Source organism: Rhamphochromis sp. 'chilingali' (genome assembly GCF_963969265.1).
Source record: "Rhamphochromis sp. 'chilingali' genome assembly, chromosome: 8".
NCBI lineage: Eukaryota > Metazoa > Chordata > Actinopteri > Cichliformes > Cichlidae > Rhamphochromis > Rhamphochromis sp. 'chilingali'.
Genome location: NC_137935.1, coordinates 17011678 through 17038343, shown reverse-complemented (window position 1 = coordinate 17038343; position 26666 = coordinate 17011678). Strand labels below are relative to the sequence as shown.

Below are 26666 nucleotides of genomic sequence, written 5' to 3'. Positions count from 1 at the left end.
ACAGGTGCAGTGGGCGGCTTCAACCTTCCCTGTGATGCTCACAATGACCCATGGCTGCAATGCTGGTTCATTCAGTCTTTGAGAGTGCAGTACCTGAAACATACAAAGTTAATTTAAAGACAAGAACTATGAGCCAAGGCCGACATAAATGTGTTTTATCTACTTTCTAATCCATTTATCATAAATGTAACAAAGTGTTTAGAAAGTGAGCACATACATGTAATTTTTCCTTTTTTTTTTTAATGCATCCATCTATAGAACGCTGCATGTTATATTCTAAATCTGCCTGTTCTCTTTCAGAAACCTGCCTGCAGAAAATGAACCTAAAGTATGTAATGCAAGGATGTAATCACTTGCACTTCCCAGCCACCGTATACAGACAAAGATAATACAAAACCAAGAAAGACTACCATACAAGCTATACCACAGGCACAACATACCCTTGCATCAATGAGGTAACCACTGGCTTCTCTGAAAGATAATACTATACAACTCAGTTACTTATTAAAATTTCTTCAATCTGGATGGAATGAGGTTAAAAAAAAAAAGTCCTAAGGACTGTGATGCTGTGATGTCCACTCCAGGCAAGATTTTGTTGACGCACACTTGAATGCGCCAGAATAGCAAATGTCTGTCTTTATTGATGTGCTCAGACTTACTGACGATCAATCAAGTGAATCTGATTAAGAGCACCTGACTGCTACATATCCTCTGAATTCATATGGAAGTAAGGGTGTACTGTGAATAATCTTGTGAAAATCTTCTTTTTCCCATGAGTGTAAATAATTTGTGCTTTGTGTCTATACAGGGAGTGCAGAATTATTAGGCAAATGAGTATTTTGTCCACATCATCCTCTTCATGCATGTTGTCTTACTCCAAGCTGTATAGGCTCGAAAGCCTACTACCAATTAAGCATATTAGGTGATGTGCATCTCTGTAATGAGAAGGGGTGTGGTCTAATGACATCAACACCCTATATCAGGTGTGCATAATTATTAGGCAACGTCCTTTCCTTTGGCAAAATGGGTCAAAAGAAGGACTTGACAGGCTCAGAAAAGTCAAAAGTAGTGAGATATCTTGGGGATGCAGCAGTCTCAAAATTGCAAAGCTTCTGAAGCGTGATCATCGAACAATCAAGCGTTTCATTCAAAATAGTCAACAGGGTCGCAAGAAGCGTGTGGAAAAACCAAGGCGCAAAATAACTGCCCATGAACTGAGAAAAGTCAAGCGTGCAGCTGCCAAGATGCCACTTGCCACCAGTTTGGCCATATTTCAGAGCTGCAACATCACTGGAGTGCCCAAAAGCACAAGGTGTGCAATACTCAGAGACATGGCCAAGGTAAGAAAAGCTGAAAGACGACCACCACTGAACAAGACACACAAGCTGAAACGTCAAGACTGGGCCAAGAAATATCTCAAGACTAGTTTTTCTAAGGTTTTATGGACTGATGAAATGAGAGTGAGTCTTGATGGGCCAGATGGATGGGCCCGTGGCTGGATTGGTAAAGGGCAGAGAGCTCCAGTCCGACTCAGACGCCAGCAAGGTGGAGGTGGAGTACTGGTTTGGGCTGGTATCATCAAAGATGAGCTTGTGGGGCCTTTTCGGGTTGAGGATGGAGTCAAGCTCAACTCCCAGTCCTACTGCCAGTTTCTGGAAGACCCCTTCTTCAAGCAGTGGTACAGGAAGAAGTCTGCATCCTTCAAGAAAAACATGATTTTCATGCAGGACAATGCTCCATCACACGCGTCCAAGTACTCCACAGCGTGGCTGGCAAGAAAGGGTATAAAAGAAGAAAAACTAATGACATGGCCTCCTTGTTCACCTGATCTGAACCCCATTGAGAACCTGTGGTCCATCATCAAATGTGAGCGTTACAAGGAGGGAAAACAGGACACCTCTCTGAACAGTGTCTGGGAGGCTGTGGTTGCTGCTGCACGCAATGTTGATGGTGAACAGATCAAAACACTGACAGAATCCATGGATGGCAGGCTTTTGAGTGTCCTTGCAAAGAAAGGTGGCTATATTGGTCGCTGATTTGTTTTTGTTTTGTTTTTGAATGTCAGAAATGTATATTTGTGAATGTGGAGATGTTATATTGGTTTCACTGGTAAAAATAAATAATTGAAATGGGTATATATTTGTTTTTTGTTAAGTTGCCTAATAATTATGCACAGTAATAGTCACCTGCACACACAGATATCCCCCTAAAATAGCTAAAACCAAAAACAAACTAAAAACTACTTCCAAAAACATTCAGCTTTGATATTAATGAGTTTTTTGGGTTCATTGAGAACATGGTTGTTGTTCAATAATAAAATTATTCCTCAAAAATACAACTTGCCTAATAATTCTGCACTCCCTGTATGCTTTGTGTGAAGCTGCTTCATTAGCAAAAGAAAATATTTTTACTTTTTGTTTTAATGAATACTTAAAAAACAAACAAAAACGTATCTTTAACCAGTTCAAAATGTAGAAATGTATTCCTTTAAAGTCATTTCGATGTTTTGAATGTATTTGTCCACTAGATGGAGCCAAAATACTTCAAACCCATGTTGTCACCATTTGAGTGAAAAGAAATGGTGGCTTGTTTGACTTCTGGAATCAGTTGTTTCGTTATTAAAATCATCTCACACGTAAATTAAACATCTCTATCCATTTAAAAAAAATTTAAAAAAAAAACCTAACTCCACGCCTTCCTCCAAAAAGTTTTCGAATATGTCAAATGTTCACCAAAATAGAAAGCAAACAGCCATGCGAGGTGTACCAAATGAAGTGGTCAGTGTATATGCTGCATTTATGAATAGGTACCAGTAGAAAGGTAGGGATGTGACCGGATGCAACGTTGCGCCAACATACACTACCGTAAAATGTAACGTATGTGAGGAAGAACGCTATGCTTTGGCGACCTCTTGAGGCAAAAAAGCACTCGAAAGAACTTGTATTGACTCGTACTATACCTATGCGTGCTGGGACGCCGCTCATCTGTTTGGAGGTTAACTCGAGTGATTTGAGGTTCTGGCGCAATGGCAGGTAAGGCGATTTGTCATCTAAAGCAAGTTGTAGCTACTCAAATGTGAACACATGAACACATAACTGAAGTTTTAAATCACACGCAATTAATACAAACAAGCAGCACGGGTTGAGGAAGTTGGAGAATGGCTATAGCGAACACGGATCTGACTGCTAATTGAAAACTTCATTTTTTCTCTCTTTTTTCTTCTCTCTCTCTTAGTCATTAATTATTCGTTGCCAGAGCTCAGGATGAAATCAAACTTGACCTGGTAGTAAGGCAAACCACCGGTTAAAAGCTCTGCTGTCATTTTTTGGCACAGCTGCAGAGTGAAAAGCAAAGGAGATCCTCCTCCGATCTAAATCCTGTTTAGTATCCGCAGAGATTGTGTTTTCACAAAACGCATTGGCCCAAGTGATGCCCTTAGAGGAAATGACGTGATACTGTTAATTGTTCTGCTTTTTATTTTATTTGTATTCTTTTCCCTCCTTTTTTCAGCGCGAAATCGTTTGTAGTTTCACTTTTGTACTGCCCACCCACTTTTTTTAATAATCGGTTTACATATCCACACAGCGCGGGATGAAGATCACTGGCCAGAATATATCAACACAGATTTTAAAAGTTACATTTAGTTATAAATTAGCTGCATTTATCTCGAAAAGGAAATATTTTTAGAAATATCTTGTGTTTTCAGATGGGAAGCACGCCACTGGAGTGCTTTTAATATGCAGCACTAAAATATTAATTAAATCTCAAATCAGGTACACCTGTAAAATCTAATGCAAACCAAACAGAGCTTTATAAAGAGATCACTGCTCAAACTTGCAGTTTTCCAAAAAATTCAAACAAACACTGGTCAGACAGCTGAGAACTGAGCTTTCTAAATCACAGATGTGTTTCAATCTGTGTACAAGCGTGTTGACTAATTTTTTACCACTTGAAGTCACCTTAAGAAGTCAAAATGAGAGCAAATTATTCAAGTTGTTACGTGAGTTTGTGTTGAATCATCTTAAACCTGATAAATGGGATTGTCTTTCTCCTAGAAAGCGCAAGCTCGATGCTTGTGCGGGTGAGGAGTAAGTTTGTTGAAAAGACCTCCAACCCTCTTCTTGACCAGCTCCTGGATGACATTTTGGAGGATGGCATCTTGAATGATGGAGAGAGAGAGTCAATAGTTGAGGAGAACAAGAACCGAGCCGACAAGGCGCGCTGCCTCATTGACACTGTGAGGAAAAAAGGAGATCTAGCCAGCAACAAGTTGATTCGTCACCTTCAAAAAAGAGATCCTATGCTTTTCGCTGAGCTGGGTCTGACTGTCTGACCAGGTGAGATGGGATACATCAGTGGAGCTTATCAACACATATGAGCAAAAGGAGGCTTTAACCCTGATTTTATAGAGTCACAAACTGATGTTGTACTTTGACACTGAAATACAGAAATAGGATCTATCAGGCTTTGACTTTGGTTGATGCCACTTAGGTTATGTTTAATCTCTACGCATTGTTGTTTGGCACCATGTTTTTTGTTTTTTTTTACCGTTACCTGATTTTTCGTATTTATGTTTTTATCCACAGGAGGAAACGAAAACCTCGTGAACACTCATCCCTACTGCCGAGACTTTGTGAAATAAAGAGATGTGCAGTGAACATGCTCATCTTTCATCATCATTACTTTTCAAAGCAATAATATCAACATGAATGATCACATCTAAAGATACAATACTGTATCTTAATTTTTTTTTTTACACTCTAGAGCACTATTATATGATGCTTTTATATTTTGCCAACGTGACAATCAGAAAAACAATCTATTTGTGCTCTCAAATGTGCATGAACATAAAACTGTAATGTTTCCAGGTTCCTCTGTACATTATTTTTTGCATGTGATGGATGAGAATTACAATCTGTTTACGTTAAGATCATTTTATAATCTAGTTGAATTAAATCTCAACGACAGTAAATGAGCTTGTGTGTTTATTATATAGTATGATTCATTTGCATGTACAATGACATGTGGACCTTTATAGCGCATGACGGGTTTTTTTGTTTATGTTTTTTGTTTGTTCGTTTTGTTTGTTTGTTATGGCTCCCAAGTGAATGGTTAGCATGGGTGCCACGGTGTTTTATAATGTTACAGTATAGTTTTAGCCATTATAAGGTACAGTTTAATGATCCGGGTTACTCACATCAAAGTAGGAGCACCACAGGCCTGCTCTGACTTTTATACAGAAATTTATGCACTGTGCGGTACTACTATGTAGGTCATATGCGGAAAGGAGGAGCCTTATATCGTTCATCTCTGATAGCAAACATTACGCAAGCATAATCAGGTTAAAGTCAGCAGCAATTTAAGCAGGTTGGCCACACAAGTTTTGAGCAATGGCAGGTAAGAGCACACGGACTAAATGCATTTTGTTCTACGTTGTCATATATGAGTTTAGCCAGCGAGCAGGAATGCAGCACAATAGGCATAAAGTGTTTACCACCACTGGATTGTGTTACGAACGTTTTGCGGAAGACAGCGGCGGAAAATATGTATTCTTACACTTTCGACAGTTTTGCAACAAAAGTGTTTGTCAGAGAAAAGTTTGAATAGTGTGATTCGACATTTGTTATTTTCATACTATGTTTATGCCAGATTGGATCCATACTTTCGTTTTGCACCCCGGAAAACTATTCCCGCCCAGATGTCTGTTGTTGAAAAAATCTTCTAGTGGAAGGTTTTCAGAGATGAGAGAGCGAGGGTTTAAGTTTCTTTGTTGACAACTATTTGCGTTATGTATACACGCTGAATCCACGGAGGCTGTTCTTTAAGTACAACTTCTAAAGATGGGAGGTCACACATTTCCAAAGTGCGACAGGATAGCATATAAAGTTTGTTTTGTTTTGTTTGTTCTTTATTAAAATATCCAAATTTGTATGTTGACGACAGGCATCGGTAATGGTTTCGTTATGCACTAAAACAGTAGCTTCGTTTTTACTCCGCACTTTATGAGGAAGAAGGACATATCAGCCATTTCCTCCGTCAATCCGAAGAATACCGGGCGTTATAACAAGGCAGGATGTCCTACGTAGTGCGCAAACATTCACTCTTTGTACGGAACCAGCGTTAGAAATGCTGAAGTGATTCATGCACATGAAATGTTGTAGATTAGCGCTAATATCTCAGGGGATCATTCTGTAAATGTGGGTCTTTCACCGTTAACTGCATTAAGATGCCGGATTATTAGATACAACTAATATATTTTACTTTGTTACAAAGCAATAAATCTGTACATAGATCGCAATGTTTGCTTTTAATTAAAAAAAAAAGACTATTCAACTTTTAGAGTCATTGTGAAAACCGCAGTTTGTAGTGATGCTGACATGTGTTATGCGTTACTGCTCCCCACCACAAAGTGAAGCGTCCAAAGACGATAATACAGCTGAAAAGGCTCAAACCGAGCAACCCCCCCCCCCCCCCCCCCCCCAACGTATTCGATATATTAAATAAAAACAGCAAAATGTATACATCGCCCATTTAGTTTGAGACGAAAAGTTTTCAAAGGTCAGCAATCTTTCTAAACATTTCTAAAATGACATATTCTCTATTCTAGATAAGGAGCTTGGCAGGGTACGGTCAGACTTTGTGACGAGTGTGTCCAAAGCGGTTATAAAGATGCTGCTTGACGACCTCGTAGAAGATGGTGTGCTGAATGATATGGAGAGCGAGTCAATACTTGAAGAGAATGACAGCAGGGCTGATAAGGCGCGCTGTCTCATTGACGCTATGAGGAAAAAAGGAGACCGAGCCAGCAGCAAGATGATCGTTCACCTTAAAAGTAGAGACTCTTCTCTTTACGAAAAGCTTGGTTTGTCTTGCAGTCAACCTTCTCAGGCAGGTGAGAAACCTTAAAAAATATTTTTATTAAAAAATATAGTGCAGAAGATAATGTAATGATCACACAGGTACAAACAGAATAAAATACATTATTTCAAGCAATAATCTGTTTTGTCAGCCTCAGCTCCAGATCCTCGGGAGCCACCAGAATGGTCAGATACACTGATCCACACGACTGAGAAATTCTGGAAGATGAAAATGGATGATAAAAGTGTGAGTCATTCACAAACCTCATGCAAAATATCTCAGTTTGATAATAAGAAATAAAGTGTTTTCTTATTAAAGTTAATGTTGAGACACAAGATAGATTTTTCAACTTTTTTCCCTTTATTTTTGTTTTGCAGATTTACCATGTGACCAAAGACGCCTTTAAAAATCGCGTAGCTCTGCTGATCACTAACATGAAGTTTACTGATGGGAAATTCAATAGAAATGGAGCTGAGAAAGATGAGGAGAACATGAGGAAGCTGCTCTCTGCTCTGGGTTATGAAGTGGTGAAATACACAAATCTCACAGGAAAGGTATTTTTATTAAAAGGGAAAATTAAAGATGGCGCCGGTGAGGTCGGCTGCCGTCACGACTGCTCCGACCATTTGAATTTATAAAATAAAATTTGAATTTGAAAATCTGGGGAAAAATTTTATGTCTGGTTTGTTTTGAGATACAGGAAGTTATGCCTTGACTTTTTTTTTTTGTTATGTTCTTATACAGGCAATTAATAAGGCTCTAATTGACTTCTCCAAACATCCAAAACTCAAAGATACAGACAGTGTGTTGGTGGTTATAATGTCTCACGGGAAGCTAGGAGCAGTCCTTGGTGTCGACTGCAAAGAACCCATTTGTGATAATGAGGAACAAGATGCGTATGAGGTGAACAACATTTACAAGCAGTTGAGCTCAGACAAGTGTCCTGCACTTCTGAACAAACCCAAGATCATCATCATCCAGGCCTGCAGAGGAGGTGATCACCTTCTGTTCTTACAGTTACAAAAAAAGGCTTAAGTTATAGATTTGCTGGAGTCTTCTTATCTTACAAGTACATTGCATATGTTTCAGAGGAGAGAGGAGGTGTGCTTGTTAGTGACTGTGCAAAGCCAGATCTGGTCTGTGATGACGTGAAACAGCCAAGTCCATCCCTATGTGCTGATGAAGAGGGCTTAGAAGACGACACTCTACGATGTGTACACAAGGAAAAAGACTTCATTTCTCTTCTCTCCTGCACTCCAGGTCAGTGTAGCTAGGCAATTATTAAAACTTAGTGACACACACACAGTGATGACACACATGAATCTGTAATGATAACCCCCCCCCTCCAAAAAAAAAAAAAAAAAAACCTGTATCCAATTTCTGTCTCTGAATTTTCTTTCTGCAGATACTGTGTCATATAGAGACAGGAATCAAGGGTCTATCCTCATACAGTACATTGTTCAGGTTTTCAACACCTTTGCACATCAAGACGACGTCGAGGAGCTCTTCAGAAAAGTAAGCGCTGCAAGTGTAAATTGTTTTATACTTATTGGAAGCAAGTCTCATTACTTCACAACCATGTTGATACTGCTTGTGACATTTATGTGGACAGTTACGTTAAAGCAATATTTAAATTACACTTCAATTATCACTGGGAAATAGTGCATGTACAGTATTAAAAGTAAAATAATAAAAGGTTAAAAAGTTTGCAGAGTATGGCCCAAAAGAAGGCTTTCAAAGCATTTTTCATCTCCTGGAAGTTACGCTTACAGGAATCAATAAGTGCCATATCTGTCACTTATGTTTCTGGAACATGTGGAAAGTTGTATTGCTATAGTCAAGCAGTAATTACTTTGTTCTCGTGTCATTAGTGTGATAATGTTGTACATTATTACTGTGATAATGTCGTACATCATTTTAATCATACAGGTGATGCAACGCTTTGAAGACTTCAGTGTTCAAAGCAGGAGACAGATGCCAACAAAAGACAGATGCACACTGACAAGACGCTTCTACTTCTTTCCAGGCCTCTGAGATATTTTTACAGTTATGTAACTCAACTTTGCTGCCATTTCAATTGATGTTTTTAGTGCTCAGAGTTAGGTCATTTTATCATTTCCAAAGAACTACAAAGAGATGCAAACCTAGAAGCAAAAAGATGATATGATCTCACAGTTAGACAAAAATGGCCACAATAAGATGCAAAATAGCTACAAACAGATGGAAAATACAATGATAATAAAAATTTTAAAAGAATGAAACAAAGCTGCCATCTGTCTGTCTCCTTTGTTTAAAAAAAATCCTGATGACATTTCTAGCTTCATGTGAGACCCATGCACACAAAACACATCAACATGAAATATCCTCTATGTGGCAATTGGAGACGGTTGGATGGACGAACTGGAAGAGACGTCCAGCAGAAACAGGGTCAGAGAGGGACAGACATACTCTCTTCCACAGCATGTCTTTGTCCTATCTTCCTCCCTTCACACCATCTTTGCAGAAGATGGACACCCCTCCCTCAACCTGGTTCTGCTAGGGCTTTCTTCCTGTTATAAGGGAGTTTTTCCTTCCCACTGTCGCTAAACCTCTTGTTTGCATAGGAGTCCATATGATTGTTAGCTTTTCTCTGTTTTCTTTGTATTATTTTTTTTCTATTATTCTAGAGTAACATGTAAAGTATCCTGACATAACTGTTGCTGTGTTTTCATGCTATACAAAAATAAAGAAATAAAAATAAAATGCGCTTTGCTTTTATTTTCCACTCACTGCCTTTCTCTCTCTTTGGATTCATACACCACTGCTGCATTTAACTTAAGGAGTTACTACACTCTGCCTCTCTCTCCTACAGTGTCTTGCTCTCAATTCTTCTCATCTCTGCCCTTGTCGCCACATCTTCCTGTTAAAAAAGAATCCACTGGTGTTAAGTGCTTGTTCAAAGGGGGTCATCTGACTGTAATTGTGCTTGTTTGTTTGTTTATATCATAGGACCTTTAGCCTACAATATAAATTGCCCTGAGGTGACAACTGGTATACTGGTTTAGGGCTTTTGCTATACTGCTCCACTTGATGGTCATAGCTTAGAAGATTTTTTTAAAGGATCTTTTTTAATTTTCAGTCCTTACAATGCCCCAGCAGGTAGGGGCACCAGCCACTGACAGGGAGTGTGGTGGGGGAAATAGCCCCCACACCTGGGGATGCCCGAGACTTTCAGAAGGAGGTGAAGCCTAAGACCCAGCCTGACACATACAGGTCCTTCTCAAAAAATTAGCATATAGTGATAAAGTTCATTATTTTCTGTAATGTACTGATAAACAGTAGACTTTCATATATTTTAGATTCATTACACACAACTGAAGTAGTTCAAGCCTTTTATTGTTTTAATATTGATGATTTTGGCATACAGCTCATGAAAACCCAAAATTCCTATCTCAAAAAAGTAGCATATTTCATCTGACCAATAAAAGAAAAGTGTTTTTAATACAAAAAAAAAGTCAACCTTCAAATAATTATGTTCAGTTATGCACTCAATACTTGGTCGGGAATCCTTTTGCAGAAATGACTGCTTCAATGCGGCGTGGCATGGAGGCAATCAGCCTGTGGCACTGCTGAGGTGTTATGGAGGCCCAGGATGCTTCGATAGCGGCCTTAAGCTCATCCAGAGTGTTGGGTCTTGCATCTCTCAACTTTCTCTTCACAATATCCCACAGATTCTTTATGGGGTTCAGGTCAGGAGAGTTGGCAGGCCAATTGAGCACAGTAATACCATGGTCAGTAAACCATTTACCAGTGGTTTTGGCACTGTGAGCAGGTGCCAGGTCGTGCTGAAAAATGAAATCTTCATCTCCATAAAGCTTTTCAGCAGATGGAAGCATGAAGTGCTCCAAAATCTCCTGATAGCTAGCTACATTGACCCTGCCCTTGATAAAACACAGTGGACCAACACCAGCAGCTGACATGGCACCCCAGACCATCACTGACTGTGGATACTTGACACTGGACTTCAGGCATTTTGGCATTTCCCTCTCCCCAGTCTTCCTCCAGACTCTGGCACCTTGATTTCCGAATGACATGAAAAAGTTGCTTTCATCCGAAAAAAGTACTTTGGACCACTGAGAAACAGTCCAGCGCTGCTTCTCTGAAGCCCAGGTCAGGCGCTTCTGCTGCTGTTTCTGGTTCAAAAGTGGTTTGACCTGGGGAATGCAGCACCTGTAGCCCATTTCCTGCACACGCCTGTACACGGTGGCTCTGGATGTTTCTACTCCAGACTCAGCCGACTGCTTCCGCAGGTCCTCCAAGGTCTGGAATCGGTCCTTCTCCACAATCTTCCTCAGGGTCCGGTCACCTCTTCTCGTTGTGCAGCGTTTTCTGCCACACTTTTTCCTTCCCACAGACTTCCCACTGAGGTGCCTTGATACAGCACTCTGGGAACAGCCTATTCGTTCAGAAATTTCTTTCTGTGTCTTACCCTCTTGCTTGAGGGTGTCAAAGATGGCCTTCTGGACAGCAGTCAGGTCGGCAGTCTTACCCATGATTGCGGTTTTGAGTAATGAACCCGGCTGGGAGTTTTTAAAAGCCTCAGGAATCTTTTGCAGGTGTTTAGAGTTAATTCGCTGATTCAGATGATTAGGTTAATAGCTCGTTTAGAGAACCTATTCATGATATGCTAATTGTTTGACATAGGAATTTTGGGTTTTCATGAGCTGTATGCCAAAATCATCAATAATGAAATGCTTGAACTACTTCAGTTGTGTGTAATGAATCTAAAATATATGAAAGTCTAATGTTTATCAGTACATTACAGAAAATAATGAACTTTATCACAATATGCAAATTTTTTGAGAAGGACCTGTAGACAGGCATGTTTTCATAGTTTCCCAGAGCAGACACTTCCAAGTAAGGCAGGTGAAGGGAGGGGGATTACTTGTGAATTGAAACTTACTGAACTTGCTTCTCTTCTTCGAGATCTTGCAATGATAAGAATATCTGTGGTCTTGATGCAGTCAACCCTACAGGCATAGTTCAGTGTATTGGAAACACTCAGCAAAGGAACGGTAGATGGAAAGAAAATTATTATATGAAATGAAGAGAGATGGCGATCTTTCTCTGGTTATGTTTTTTTGTTAATTTTTTGTCATTAACGTATAATATTGGCCATTAAAACATCGTAGAGTTGAAATGTTCAGACAAGTTCAAACATGACTTGACATGTTGTGGTAATTCAAAGGACACAGAAATGTTGATACTGTCGGTAAACTGCTTTTATCTCATCTTTCTGTTTTCTTTGACAGCAGCCCAAGTTTCACTTTTACTTCCTGTTCCTTATGTCTGCCTTCTTTTTAAAGCAAGCTGTTTTGATCATAATTCAGTATACACAAAATGCGTGTAAGTTAGGAGTGAAACTATCTGAAAATAAATTGAAAATAAATTAAGTTATAAATGCAATTTTGGAGAGTTTATATGCCTAACGTGCAGCAGATGAACCTATGAAAGTAAGAAGAAACATTGTCACAAAAGCAGCAGCTTGCCTATGCACTAAAACAGGAAGAAGAGTTTATGAACTCTTGTTCAATACAAGTTAAGGCTTAAATAAAAATGTTAAAAATGCAAAAGCTAGTTGATCCTTGAATTTAAAAACATCTTACATTTCATTAACGGCTCTATAACCACTTATTGGCATCTCTTTGTTCCTAGGAAATCAGGCAGTGCTGTCCAAAACAGCACACATGAGCACACATAAAGGTTTGCAAATGGTAACATACAGAAAGCACAAGTAGTGCAGGAGGTGCTCAGGAACATGACTCTTAGAAAATATAAAAGATGTGTTCTTTGCAAACAAAGATATTTGTCATGACTTCATTTCTAAGAGACCACTGCTCAGAAGAAAAAGAAAATATTTTATGTTGCATTTCAAGTTTGACTTGATTACAACCACTTCCATGGAAGTGTGGTTTCCACACAACTATTAATAGATAAAACATCTTGGCAAACACACAATCATTTGTACATGCTGGAGGACACAGGTTGCAAATTTGTGAAGTAAAGTTTATGAAAGATGGCAGGTAAGACAGAAGTTATCATGATCCATGCACTTTCCAAGTGTTAATGTGTGATAGATTTTGATTTTGACATGATTATTTGATCTCATTCTTCCCTCTAGATAAGGAGCTTGCCAGAGTGAGAGGACGGTTTGTTGAAAAGGTATCAAAAGCCCTTCTTAAACAGCTCCTGGATGACCTTTTAGAAGAGGGTTTGCTGAATGATGGAGAGACAGACTCTGTGCTCGAAGACAACAGCAACAAAGCAGACATGGCCCGTGCTCTCATCGACATGGTGAAGAGGAAAGGAGATAAAGCTAGCAGGAAGATGATCGAACACCTGGAGAAGAGAGATCCTACACTTTACTCTGAGCTGGGTCTGTCCTGTGGTCAGCCTCCTGGTGAGTTCACCCTGTTTGGAAGAAGGAAATCGTACAGAATAAAGTCTGAACAGTGCTTTTCCAACTGCAGCGTCTCAGAAGGAGCAAAGCTGGTCGTCCAAACTCATCGCCACAACTGACTCTTTCTGGAGGACAAAGCTGAACGATAAAAATGTTTGTCATGACTGTTCAAACACTTTTAACAAACAAGATTCAAATTTGGAATACTTTGTAAGTTTATACACTTAAATTTTACATTTATAACAGTAAATATTCTGTCTTTACATTTGTATTTTTAGATTTACCCTGTGGCAGAAAAGTCCATCAGCAGTCGAGTGGCCCTCCTAATCACTAATCGAAATTTTTCTGATGAGAGATTAACCCGAAAAGGAGCTGAAGTTGACGAGGAGAACATGGATAAACTTCTCCGATCTCTGCATTATGAAGTGGTCAAATACAAAGATCTCACTGGAAAGGTATTTAAATACTAATCTTTTATTCTTTCCTAGCAAATTACGGCTGAGTGACAAAATATCTGATGCTGGGACTTTTTGTGTTCAATCAGATGATCGATGAGGCTCTGATGAATTTCTCCAAACATCCCAAACTCAAAGAGACAGACAGTGTGTTTGTGGTGATTATGTCTCACGGGAAACGGGGAATTGTCCTCGGTGTCAATCACAGAGAAGAAGTGGAACCAGATGAATTCCCTGTTGACAATATTTACAAGTACTTGGGCTCACAGAAATGCTCAGCACTGCTAAACAAACCAAAGATCATCATCATCCAGGCCTGCAGAGGAGGTGACTTTCAATCATTTCATCTGACCAACATCCACAAATGTCCTCGTAGCTACAGTTTGGACCTGAATTAAAAGCATGCTGCGTGTGTTGCAGAATCTGGTGGCTCCGTGATGGTTAGTGACAGTGCAAAAGTGGTCTGTGATGATGTGTCACAGAGCCGCTTTGATGAAAACAGCATTGTGGATGACTCTACTCGATATGTGCACAAAGAAAAGGACTTCGTTTCACTTCTGTCCAGCACCCCAGGTCAGTTTGTCTGCTGATGGGTTTTATTATGCAAAAGATTTCTGACATTATTAAGATAAGCATCTGAAATTTGCACCAATAACACACAAGCATAGTCTCATTCTCAGTTTTCACATGATTTCCTGCAGACACTGTTTCATACAGACAGGAAGACCGTGGGTCTTTTCTGATCCAGTTCATCAAGGAGGTATTCAACACGTGCTCTCATGAGGACGACATCGACGAGCTCTTCAGAAAAGTAAGTACCTGAAAACTCGTTTGGTGATAGTGCTGCAGGCAAACAGATGCAGTCACTGGTTATGTTTTCATCACACAGGTCATGCAACGCTTTGAAGATTTTCCCTCTGAGAAACTGAGACAGATGCCAACCAAAGACAGATGCACTCTAACCAAGCGCTTCTACCTCTTTCCAGGCCGCTGAGACAGGATTGAATTTTGGTCAAAGGAAACACATAATAAGTGCTAATAAGTACATTAATGATTTCATGGATTATCACTTCCTAGTAATAAGGGATTCATACTTATCTGTAGTATAACGAGGGATATCCATTGATTATTGTGAATTATATGTAAAATATTGATTTCTTTGTTTCTGTTTTTACTGCTTTGTGAAAGTGAATGTGAGATTTTGTCAACTTTTAATACGTTTGGACATTTTAGTAGCTATATGAGTGAGTGTATCATTTACATTCATCAGTTGTTCTTGTCTATAATGTCATCACTGTTACTGTTATGTGTCTAAATAAGTAAATGAGCCCTTAGTTACAGTAAATGAATCTTGTATTAACTAAAATGTTAACACCAGCGGTCTCCAACCTTTTTTGCGCCACGGACCGGTTTATGCCCGACAATATTTTCATGGACCGGCCTTTAAGGTGTCGCGGATAAATACAACAAAAATAAAACTAGTACCGGTACCGAAAAAAAGAAAATTTATTCATAACACACGCGAAAAGACCAAAGAAAACCGAGTAAACGATAAAAACGATAACTAAATAACGCTGAAAACCGATAAAAACCCTGAAAACTATACATTTCACACCTGAGCCTCAACTCTCGCGGCCCGGTACCAAACGACTCACCGGTAAAGACATAAAGACCTGGATGGCTGCTAACTTTCTGCTCCTTAATTCTGATAAAACTGAGGTTATTGTACTCGGCCCTGAAAAGCTTAGAAATATGGTATCTAACCAGATTCTTACTCTGGATGGCATTACCTTGGCCTCCAGTAACACTGTGAGGAACCTTGGAGTCATTTTTGACCAGGATATGTTCCTCAATGCACATATTAAACAAATATCTAGGACTGCTTTCTTCCATTTGCGCAGCATCTCTAAAATTATAAATATCCTGTCTCAGAGTGACGCTGAAAAACTAGGCTGGACTACTGAAATTCATTATTATCAGAAAGTTCTAAAAAGAACTTTCGGGTGAGAGAAGGATGGCCGCCCCTCCCTGAGCCTGGTTCTGCCGGAGGTTTCTTCCTGTTAAAAGGGAGTTTTTCCTTCCCACTGTCACCAAAGTGCTTGCTCATAGGGGGTCATATGATTGTTGGGTTTTTCTCTGTATTATTGTAGGGTGTAACTTACAATATAAAGCGCCTTGAGGAGACTGTTGTTGTGATTTGGTGGTATATAAATAAAATTTAATTGAATTGAATCATGTGGGTCTATGACCACTGGTCCAACATATAATTATGCTTAATACAAGCATTTTGTTAGTAACTCAGATTTTTATTACTGCACATTAATTATCTTTAATCTACAGGTGGGCTACAATAATAGAAATTACAAGTATATAAAGTTACATATTTATAGAAATGTAATTATTTATGTAAAAGTTTTAATAAAATTGCCAATAGGAGGTGGTTAGCTTGTGATATTACTAATTACTGTGACCTAAATTTACTGTTTTTCTATTGAAGATCCAGTGGCAGATGAGTTATACATTGATTTAAACACATTGTATAGACTAGAAAGCTTTAGTAATTTATACCTGACAGCCCTTGTTATTTATGTTTTTTGAATAGAGTTTTAAGGAAATACATCACTTTATTTTGTATTTTAATTAGAGTGAAGATTTAAGATTGTGAGGGCCCAGTGGGATTTTCAGTTTTTTAAGCAGGCTGCAGCATTTTTGACTGTGGGAATGAGCATTTTAAAACATCTTAGTATAGTACAGTTACTGACATATTAACACATTCACATTCAAAGAAATCATTAGATGCTTCATCTGGGGATGAGCATGTCTTTACTTTTATGATTGGCTAGCTGACAACAGATAGGTCAAAAGATCCTTAACTGGGTGGAAAGAAAGCGTGAGCTCGTGCCTTTAAAAGTTGTGCAGTGTTTTGGCCACATCCTGTATGATGGTGGTTTTCAACCTTGGCCATCTGATGTAGCCCCCACCCTCAAAACCCTGTTAGATGGGTTAAAAATAATTCCCTTCAGCACCACCTTATAAACACCTGCACTGTTTTATCTCTTACGCTCAGTGCATGCAGCCTACCTTTGTAGCAAACTGCCTAAATCTTTAATCAGTTGGTAGTGGGTTTATATTTCAGACATGCATCTAAAATGTTTAGTTAGCAGTCCATATAACAGCTATATTCATGAGCCTGTTTTAACCATTTATCAGTTCTCTTTAGCTAAAAATTTTATTCATTTATTGAGAATTTCGTGGTTTCAAGTGATGAAATGCTGCATGAAAAGCATGGTTTGCTTGTTTCACTCAAACCAGAAGCTAGTAGTGCAAACGTTTTCACTGATGATTTCCTGCATCTCGGTGCATCTCTTTCTTTACAGGAAGATGACCCTGATGGTGTGAAAGTAGTTTTGCAAATAGGAAGTAGCTTTCTTGGTAAAAAAAAAAAAAAAAAAAAAAAATTGAAAGGAAATCCACAAACCTGAAACTCTGTAACATTAAGTGTACAACTTTGAAATGCCTTCAAATACTAAAAGAAAAAGTAGGTGAAACTCTGGTCTCTCTCATGCAACATTTAGAGGAATTATGGGTCGCACAAGACTTTTGCTCAATTTAAGGTTTAAAGAAGAATAGAATTAAGAATAACTCAAAGTATTCATTTGGAATCTAAGAAAAAAAAAAGTGCATACTTTTAGTGGTATGCAGTGTAAAATATCTGAATGTTCAAACTGACTGTAAAGTTTTATCCATTTAATTTACATTTTCAAAACTGAACTTTAAGTTCTTAAATTTTAATGGTAACGGCAGTCTCTTTAGCAGCTCTTCAATTCTATGCAGAATAGTAAAAGTATAAATAAAAAATGTAAGAATAGCAGTAGCAGGGTGTAATAAAATCAGTCTAAAAGGTAAAGTGGAGAGGGATAAAAGGTAGTGTTCAGAGTGGGTTATTTTCCTTATTATTCAGCTGGTCTTCTTGTGCCAGTCACAGTGTATATCTCTGTCATATCTTGGTCATATGCACTGTGATTCTGATGACACCCTTAGCAGCTTTGTCCACCCTCTGCAGGTCCTTCCAGTCTTGTTCTGTGTGTACCAGGCAGTGCAGCACTATGTCATGAAACGACATACAATACAATACAATGTTGTAACTGATGTAAACCAACTCATGTGAGGTAAAATACAAGCAGATGATGGTAAGTTGGTGTAATGAGTAATTGAGATGACAGTGACAATTACATTTAACTTGTAAATTAGAGCAACCACAGCCACATACAGACATTATGTTAACTGATGATAGTGAATGTCTGGTACTGTTTCTCTGTGTTAAATCTGTTAAATAAAAACTCAATCACTTCACATATTTGATTATCACAACAGGCACAAGACTACAGAGGAAGTAATTGTCATCTGATTTAAATGTGACAAAACGGGAAATTGCAGAGTCCAGTGAGCTAATATAAGGTTAGGTGCCAAAAGGACAGAGCCTGCGCCTAGAAGAGGGAAGTAGGTCGGAAGTTCATGTCTACAAAAACAACAAGTTCAAACTGGAACAAGTGCCATTAGGAAGTAAGAGGAATTACACTCTTAATTCTGTATGAGAAGTTTAAATGTAGATTTGAGTGCAGGGTAACCAGATCCAAATAAATTTAAACCAGGGCGTAGGACGTGAAGGATAACATGCGACATGTTGCTAATGCTGAGTTGTCTGAAATATGGATTTATTCAGCTTAAAGCAAACACGCAAAAACTTTGCAGGTTTGACAGTTAGCATGTGAAGAACAAATACTACTGCAATTTTCAAATCTTCAGTGTAAAGTTAAGAAATACAATAAAAACAAAAGGAAGCTGAAGTTTCTTCATATGGTCTTTTCTGCCTTCTTGCACTCATTCTCGCTTCTTCTTATTTATTGTGTGACTATATGTCATACTTTCCACTTGTGAAACTGAAAGAACTCCACTAACTTTACTCAGGTAGCTTCCCAGTGTTTCATTGGGCAGACATCCCTTTTCTTTCCCAAATTTTCCATCATATTTTGACAAAATCACTGCCTTAGCAGATTTTAAGGCTGTGCAATTTCCCCTGTTGAGTAGAATATAATATGCTGAAAAGTTACCAAGATGCATCATGACAACCTTCCCTGCTTTCAGTTCAAATGGATAAACAGTCACATGCCAGAGAAGTGTTGATTTATTTAACAAATATTGCCAATAAATGTGTGGGGCATCGTCTCACTATACTGGATAAGGGAAAAATAGATACAATACAGTACAAGCTATAGGTTAAAAGATGGAAGTGAGCACTGGACACATAATATAGTTGGCTGTTTGTGGATGGTAATGTTGGCTTTGTTGTTAATGTTACTTTTCTGCACCATCTAGATAAATGCCTGTTCCTTTTGAGTTCTTGAAGTTGTTAGTTCTAATAAAAGAAGACTGCTACAATTTTCAACTTTATTTAGGGAAATGTGACCAGCAGCAGTGATGCAGTTTTGCCATCAGATGTGGTCCTCTGGGCTTCCTTTAAACATACATCTGCGCATAAACCTGGAAGAACTCATATGAAGCTACCCAAGTGTTGCCATTTCAGTTTCGGCTTGTCCATTCAGCAAGCTAAACCTAGACACAGAGTGCTGCTGCCTGACCTTTCTTTTAGAAGTGAAGGTGTGTTTTCTATGAAGTGGAAGCATATCCATATTCAGATGTGTCGCAGATCACATCAGAGGCAGTGAAACGTGTAAACAGGTCTGTGCAGGTTCTGTAATGCAGGTAGTCTAAGAAGTTTGGAAAGAAAGCGACTGCACTTTAGATTTTGTGAAGATGTTTCATGGGCTAAACCTTTCAGTTCTAAAATCAAATGGTAGACTGTCCCAGTTGTTAAGCCCTACTTGGGTACCTTGAGAGGGTCACTAAGCCAGTATTAATTATGTGGATTGTCACAGTGAAACATCTTCAAGAAACTTAGTCCAGTCATTTTTTTTCCAAGCTCTTTGGGTCTAAACAGATCTTTGTCATTTTAATCTTTATTTTGCATTTTTCCCATGCCGCAGAAAACGAGAAATTGCTGAAAGCGGTATTATGGCTACCCACAAGTCCCGCTCTGCCCCAGCTTTCAGGTTACTGCACTTCTGCTGCTGATAGAAAGCTAAGGACAGGTTTGGTTTTTGCTACTAATGATGTGTTGGTGCACCAATAATCCTGCTTTGTGCATTCAGGTTCAAACGTTGTGTATGTGCTTGACTGAAGAGTCAATGGTGCAAAGCGACCAACTGCAGGATTATGACTGAACTCCTCAAAATCAGAATCCTGTCTAGAAAAAGTGACATCATAGTCAGTTCATCTTGACAAGACAGCCCGTCCAGACCAGTGAAGGAGAGCAGTTTGGGACTGGGCTGGAGGAAGGCTGAATATTTGACGTCCCTCTCCAATTTTGCAATCATGTTTGTGGACATTCTGGTGCTTAAATAACTTGCTACCAACACATCAACTTCAAGGACTCACCATTCACGTTTTCACTGGTATTGGACTTCTGGATATATTATTCCCCTGTGGAATCATGTGTGCAAGGCAAACTACAAACTCAGTGTAATTTTTTGGGACAAACTTTACTTAAAAAAAGAAAAAAACAAGACTCATTAAACAAATAAACCCATGTCATTACAATACAACACAAAGGCAACAAGTTGAGTAGGCAACATGGTAACATGGTTGCAGTCTGTGCTGTCTGATGTTTCCCCCCAAAAATGATATGAGTCTTTTAACAGGGCTACTTTGGGTTCATGCTGATGCATTCATTGACTCAGTGAGTTCATCAATGGAAATAAACATACAGTAGAAGTAGCTTGACAGGATAATATGCACTGTTTAAACCTTGGGGTTTACAGAAACGGCAGAAATAAACAAAAGGTTTGTCACTTCATTAATCCAACCAGACTAGACTCCACTTTAACAGCTTATTTAAATATACTGGCAGTGTTAGAGAGCTTTATATTACTTTAGAAAACAAAGACACATTTGGCTACCAACAAGCACTCATGTTTTCATCCAACGACTCACATACAACATGTTCAGACATGTAGCTACCAAGGAACTTGCAAATATCCTTTCAAATCTTATATATGCATGCATGCACTCAATCACACTCAACACTGGAGCAACGGTCAAAAATGCTGCACAACCGGTAAGGCCAGATGAAATTAAGTACAGTAGCGTTGCTTCTGTCAACTACAAGAGATGTGCAATTAGAAAAAAAGTTTGGCAGTGTGTTAAATATACGAGCAAAATACCCAACATCAGCGTAGCTATGTTCTTTTTGATGTATTCCCTTTTGCAACAGAGTACAAAACACCACTTTACAGTGAACTAAACCATGCAGGGCTTTTAAGAGGGAGGTAGAAGACATCAGAGAGAGAAAGTAAGAAGACTACAAAAAAGATAAATACATGTGCAAATGAACAGAGGTCTACAGATAACATAGCTCTGAAAACATAACCGATGAGTTACCTGTCACTTTGCCTGTACAACACAAAAAAAAGACACATCTGAATCAGTGTCATACTTGGAAGTTGGAATGTTTTAGTATAGCGTTACATTTCATTTAGTAACTTTTTCATTCAAGAAACATCATATCGTTGACAACACTCGACACTCTGATAAACAGTTTGCAGCACCACACATTTACAAAATAGCAACTCATGCGAAACAAAAACAAAACACCTCTGGCCCTGTACACTGTGTGTAAAATTTATTGTACATTATGTAACGTATCTTTTGCTGAACACGTAATAGATTGCATTTGTTAAAACAGGAAATTGGAAATGTGTGTTATTCTGCTTTTAGCTCTGTCGTGTGACTTTGTGTGTTTTTTTTAGTGTGATCGTGGCTGAGGTTTAGCCCAGTGTTCCCCCAACAATGGAAGCAATGACGACTCCCAGAATGATACAGCATATAATAATCATAATTTTCTTCTGAATGGTATTAACAAATAAAAGAAAAAAAAAACATCCAAAGCAGCAAATGGGGAGCAGAGAAAACATGTTAGTTATACTGTTTGTGCTTTACTTGAACAGAGTTAATAATAATTTGAACAAAATGCAGTTTACAACAAATGTAAAAGAACCGAGCTGGGAAAAAATGCAATTTAATTCATTCTAATAATGCTGGAGTGTGACCAAAATGTTACATTATTTCTACATCTTCTTTTAAAAGAAATCTTTAAATCCTGCATTTTGCTCATACCATCTGTCATATACACATGCCACAAACAGAAATCATCTCTGTGGTTAAAGCCATCACATGCACAACATAAAAAGCATCGATTTGGCTCCATCTAGTGGTTATCCAAGAATATGCAAGCAAGACTGCAAATTTATCAAAAAGTAAAAATCCACCAAACACAAACTTCACTTTTAAAACGTGTTTAGCAAAGGTCCCTCTAATGAAGAAGTTCAGCGTGCAGCAAATAAATCCTGTGGACTTGCACAGTTTCCAACAACTCTTAAAGAAACCGTTTAAGGAAATATGCCCTTAGTTATGAGTCACATACATCTCATCACATCAGTATAATAAGGAGAAAATAAAAGTTCAATTAAACACATCATCTCTCTCTATGAGACACCCTCATGCAGTTCTAAAGTTTTACATATCAGGACATAAACAAAATCATCTGGTTATTACAGCTAAACTAAAATTATCCATCCATTCTCTACTGCTTATCCTTCTCAGCGTTGCGGGGGCGCTGAAGCATATCCCAGCTTCCTGAGGGCGAGCGGCAGGATACAACCTGGACAGGTTGCCAGTCTGTTGCAGGTCTAACACACAGATATAGGGCAACCATTCACACTCGCACTCCCACCTATGGGCAATTAGCCTATCCCCACTAACTGCATGTCTTTGGACTGTGAGAGGAAGCTGGAGTACCCGGAAAGACAAACATGGGGAGAACATGCTAATTCCACAAAGAAAGACTTAAATTAGTTCATTCAATTTTAATTTACTCAATAAACCAAAACATGTGACATTATTTGTTTAAAAAAGGCAAAGTGCAGAAGCAGTGTGTGAAAAGCTAAGTAAACAACATGATTCAGTAGTTCGTAGAACCAACTCCAACAGCAATAACTTGAAATAATCATTTTCTGTACATATTTCTCAGCATTTTATATTAATGTTTTTTTTTTTTTGGCTTACTCTTCTTAACATTGCTTCAGCTTGTTGAGATTTATGCGCATTTAATGAAGCACAGCTATTCCACCAGAGCATTTCAATCTAGTTGAAGTCTGGACTTTAACTTGGCCATTGAAACACCTTGATTCTTTTCTTTTTCAGCCATTCTGTTGTCGTTTTGCTGCCATGCTTGGGATCATTGTCAGTGACTGTAAGGTGCCCAGCTTCTGTGGTTGCACAACCCAAATCATCATGAGGTGTTTGATATGCTATAGGGTTAGGGGGGTTAGGGTTAGCGCCTTCGGTGCTAGGCCCTCAAACTGGTCATCCTTCTGCTCAAAGACCTGTTTCGGAGAAATGAAAATATCTTGATCTCTGAGCTTCAGGGAGAAAAGTGCCCCGACGCTCTGAAAGGACACGTCAAAGGCACAGCGTTAACAGAGAACCTGGCGACCCAAGACTCGTTCCCAACAACAGAGAAGGATGAGGGACAGAGCAGTACACAGGGATGGTTCTCGTTGAGGCATAGACCTTAACGAGAACCCTTCTCCACTATCAAATGCATTAGATTAGCAGCACGTGGCTGCTACTTACCCTTTTAATTCCTCTGAAAGTATTAAGAATGTACTTAGTCTTTCACACACTGGTTCTGCATTTTGGATTTTTAAAAAATAAATAATGACACATATGTCATGTGTTGTTATTCATCTGAGGTTCTTTTTACCTCATTTTAAGCTCTGTAAAGTAACTGACTAAACTTTTAAATGTGCAACTATAAACTTACATTTGTTTGTGTGTTATAAATCCTAATTTCACTCATAAACTATTAATAGCTTATTTAATTTACCTGGTCATTTCAGATTCATCGATATATCGTGGATGTATCGGGTGAGAAGGAAATAAAATCTCTACATTGTTGCAGTATCTTAAAAATCATGATTAAAAAAAATCACAATTATTAAAAAAAACTAAACAAAAAAGAAAACATCCACCCAGCTGTTAACACATCACCACAAGTCAATTGTTTTATATTTGTTAGACTTTTCCAAAAGCAGAAATTGCACGGAAGCATAAACACTACAGATGAAAACCTGGAAGGGAGAATACATTTTTGGAGATTGCTGTAATTCCTGATCACTCCTCCATAAAGTCACTATGGCTGCGAAACAATAAAATCTCTAAGGCACATATTTGACCAACCTAACTCAAAAGTGGATTTCCCAAAATGTTTAACTATTTTGTTTTACCTTTAGTAATACATCATTGTTAAAACTAATTGGTAGTAAGCTTATTTTGATGACCATTTTAGTAATAATGCAATCATCTTCAATTTGTGTTTGTGGGACAACAGAGAGAAACATGCACATGACAAAGCTTTGCAACTCAAACAGGCCAAGCACAAACCGTTCCTGGAGCTGAAGCACACATTAAGAATAAAAGTTGATGCAGATTATATTTGAGTGTTCATAGCTTGCTGCACAGACCTCAGACCAGTAATGCAATGACTTGCTTCCCAGTTCACAAGCAGTGCTCACTGCACACATTGCAGAGGCCACCATACAGTACATTTAACACATGAACAGTTGTGTGTGTTTTTTTGGCATTCATGTCACTCATAATGACTGTCCTGTCTGCCATGTGATGATTTTTTTAGGCTCCTAACTGAGTCCCACTGCGAGCGAAATAATGAGGATGGTGATACAAATCGCAACACAAACTCCTATCAGGATCACCTTCTGGATGGGGGACCATGGGGAGGGAGAACAAGGAGAGCACAGCGTTAGATAATGAGTCAGGGGATTGAGAGGAACATGAGAGAGACAGAAAGACAGAAAGAAAGAAAGAAAGAAAGAAAGAAAGAAAGAAAGAAAGAAAGAAAGAAAGAAAGAAAGAAAGAAAGAAAGAAAGAAAGAAAGAAAGTTTGCAGTCTTTAATTATAAATGGGGAAATAACCATGTAGATGACCCTTGCACTGAGTCATTGGATGTGTGCAATTTATCTAATGTTGAGCACCTGGTTAGACGTTGACCAAGAGGTGGCAGAATTGCTCCATTGTGTTGCAGATTGTTTAAAAGAAGGAAGACTGCCATGATTCCTTTCAAAAGCATTTGTCAAACGTTTATATACTATGGGAACAATCAGCTTCACATAATCCTGTCCAAAGATAGTGAACCTCCAGAGTTCATGATGTAAGATGATACATCTTGCTTTACTAGCAAACAACTATTCAAAGATGACAGTTTGTGCATTTTCTGTATATGCACTAAACATTTAAAATCACTATCATCTGTTGTGGCTCCTTGTCATGCCTCTCCACCAGAACATAGTGTTCATGTGTTAAAAGTGACTCTGGTTGTAAAGGTTGAATTAAAAATACATACAGGGTGTTTTTATTCCATTTCCTCTTAAATACAAATATGAAGATCATTTTTCTTACCAAATTGAATTGTTCTTAGGTCAGATTCTTATAGGCACTCACCGGCCAGTTTGTTATGTACACCTATTCAAATATCTAATTAGCCAATCATATGGCAGCAACTAAATTCCTTTAGGCATTTAGGTCATCTAGACATGGTCAAGATGACCTGCTAAAGGTCGTGATAGGGGAGCAGCAGTAACTCAAATAACCAACTGTTACAACTAAAGTATGCAGAGGAGCATCTCTGGAGGCACGACATGATGTGCTACAGCAGCAGAACATCAAACGTTTAGGCTGGTGGTATAATTGTGTGGAGGATATTTTCTTGGCACACCGTAGTATCAAATGGTCACGATTTAAACTTTGCAGCCCATCTGAGTCTTGCTGTTGACCATATACTTTCCTTTCCTTTCCAGGGCTATATGCCATGTCGTAGAGCTCAAATCATCCCTACCTGTTTTTTTGAACATGGCTGTTCTCAAATGTCCTCCACACTCACCAGATCTCAATCTAATAGAGCATTTTTGGGTTTTAATTTTTGCAGCATCATGGATGTGTAACTGACAAATCTGCAGCAGCTGTGGACTAAAATCTCTGAGGAATGTTCTTAGAACTGTGTTGAATCAATAAAAGGAAGAACTGAAGAATTAAGGCAGTTCTAAAGTCAAAAGATGCTCCAGCTCAGTACTAGCAAAGTGCACCTAATAAAGTGTCCGGTGAGTGTATATGCTAAAGTTACTGAGGCTGAAAGTCATTGCTGTAGACTTAAATACACTCACAATAACCACAGTCCATACACAGATACATGACAGGTGAGCATGCACAGCAACCACTCCACTATACACAAGCACCGATTCCGACTTTAACTACCACCGTTCCACATGACAGCACGTTTTTCCGTTTAAGCAACTCACCCTCCGGGCTTTACTCTGGTATTTAACAGCCTTCTTAGTGTCTGATACCGCCCTCTCCACATAGTCTACCGAGTGCTCCACATTGTACTCAATGCGGTCTATCATTTCCCCCTAGAAGAATTTAGTTACAGAGGAGGTGTGGAGGACATGCAGACAAGAAGAATAAAGAGGAAGCCAGATATGTAGGCAGGAGGAGGAGGAGCGGATACAGATGGAGGCAAGTGACAGGGGAGGAATAACAGATAAATGAGTAGGAGAGAGAAGAAAGAAGGAGAAGAAAAAAGAGAAAAAGAAATAATTATGTCACCCGTCTGTTGGTCTTTTTGAACTTTTTGCATTTTGGGATGTTGTCCTTTCCCTGCTCCACATAATCCTGGGCCTCCATAACACAGTGCTCAATGTTGTTCACGAGGTTGCCCTGCACA

At 38.8% G+C, this 26666-nt stretch overlaps 4 protein-coding genes across 7 annotated transcripts in view; 3 read left to right on the top strand and 1 right to left on the bottom strand.

The window, feature by feature from the left end:
• The first annotated feature begins 2937 nt into the window (after nucleotides 1–2937).
• Nucleotides 2938–4924, top strand: LOC308400961 (caspase recruitment domain-containing protein 18-like). The gene is made up of 3 exons (XM_080889026.1): nucleotides 2938–3032; nucleotides 4056–4337; nucleotides 4587–4924. Exons 1-2 carry the CDS (start codon nucleotides 3026–3028, stop codon nucleotides 4331–4333), a joined length of 285 nt encoding a protein of 94 aa, XP_080745152.1. The 5' UTR covers nucleotides 2938–3025; the 3' UTR covers nucleotides 4334–4337; nucleotides 4587–4924.
• Nucleotides 4925–5292: 368 nt separating this feature from the next.
• Nucleotides 5293–9537, top strand: LOC308400960 (caspase-1-A-like). Its single transcript, XM_080889025.1, has 8 exons — nucleotides 5293–5397; nucleotides 6608–6892; nucleotides 7010–7104; nucleotides 7236–7412; nucleotides 7603–7852; nucleotides 7948–8118; nucleotides 8264–8373; nucleotides 8788–9537. The coding sequence occupies exons 1-8, from the start codon at nucleotides 5391–5393 to the stop codon at nucleotides 8890–8892; spliced, it is 1200 nt and encodes a 399-aa protein (XP_080745151.1). The 5' UTR covers nucleotides 5293–5390; the 3' UTR covers nucleotides 8893–9537.
• A 3376-nt stretch (nucleotides 9538–12913) lies between these two features.
• On the top strand, nucleotides 12914–14746 carry LOC308401562 (caspase a-like; the record flags this gene model as incomplete). Its single annotated transcript, XM_080889836.1, has 8 exons — nucleotides 12914–12920; nucleotides 13019–13297; nucleotides 13368–13450; nucleotides 13576–13752; nucleotides 13842–14079; nucleotides 14173–14325; nucleotides 14454–14563; nucleotides 14642–14746. 8 exons carry the CDS (start codon nucleotides 12914–12916, stop codon nucleotides 14744–14746), a joined length of 1152 nt encoding a protein of 383 aa, XP_080745962.1.
• Nucleotides 14747–20346: 5600 nt separating this feature from the next.
• LOC308401272 (syntaxin-1A-like) overlaps nucleotides 20347–26666 on the bottom strand; it is an 83108-nt gene continuing 76788 nt past the window's right edge. For 2 of the 4 annotated variants that reach the window (XR_013972503.1, XM_080889421.1), the window contains 2 exons: nucleotides 26549–26659; nucleotides 20347–24644 (listed from right to left, as the gene is read on the bottom strand). Coding sequence is in view for 3 of the 4 variants with exons in the window: in XM_080889421.1 (XP_080745547.1) it covers nucleotides 24567–24644; nucleotides 26549–26659 (189 nt within the window). In the remaining variant the exon portion in view is untranslated. Of the gene's footprint in view, nucleotides 24645–26209; nucleotides 26660–26666 lie in introns of those variants that run through there. The other 2 variants (XM_080889420.1, XM_080889422.1) reach the window with 2 other exon arrangements.

Bases quoted from the DNA above. Each gene is read 5' to 3' on its own strand.
- LOC308400960 (XM_080889025.1), top strand. The intron at 7,413-7,602 runs GTATTTTTATTA...GTTCTTATACAG, and splicing joins ACACAAATCTCACAGGAAAG to GCAATTAATAAGGCTCTAAT. The intron at 8,374-8,787 runs GTAAGCGCTGCA...TTAATCATACAG, and splicing joins TCGAGGAGCTCTTCAGAAAA to GTGATGCAACGCTTTGAAGA.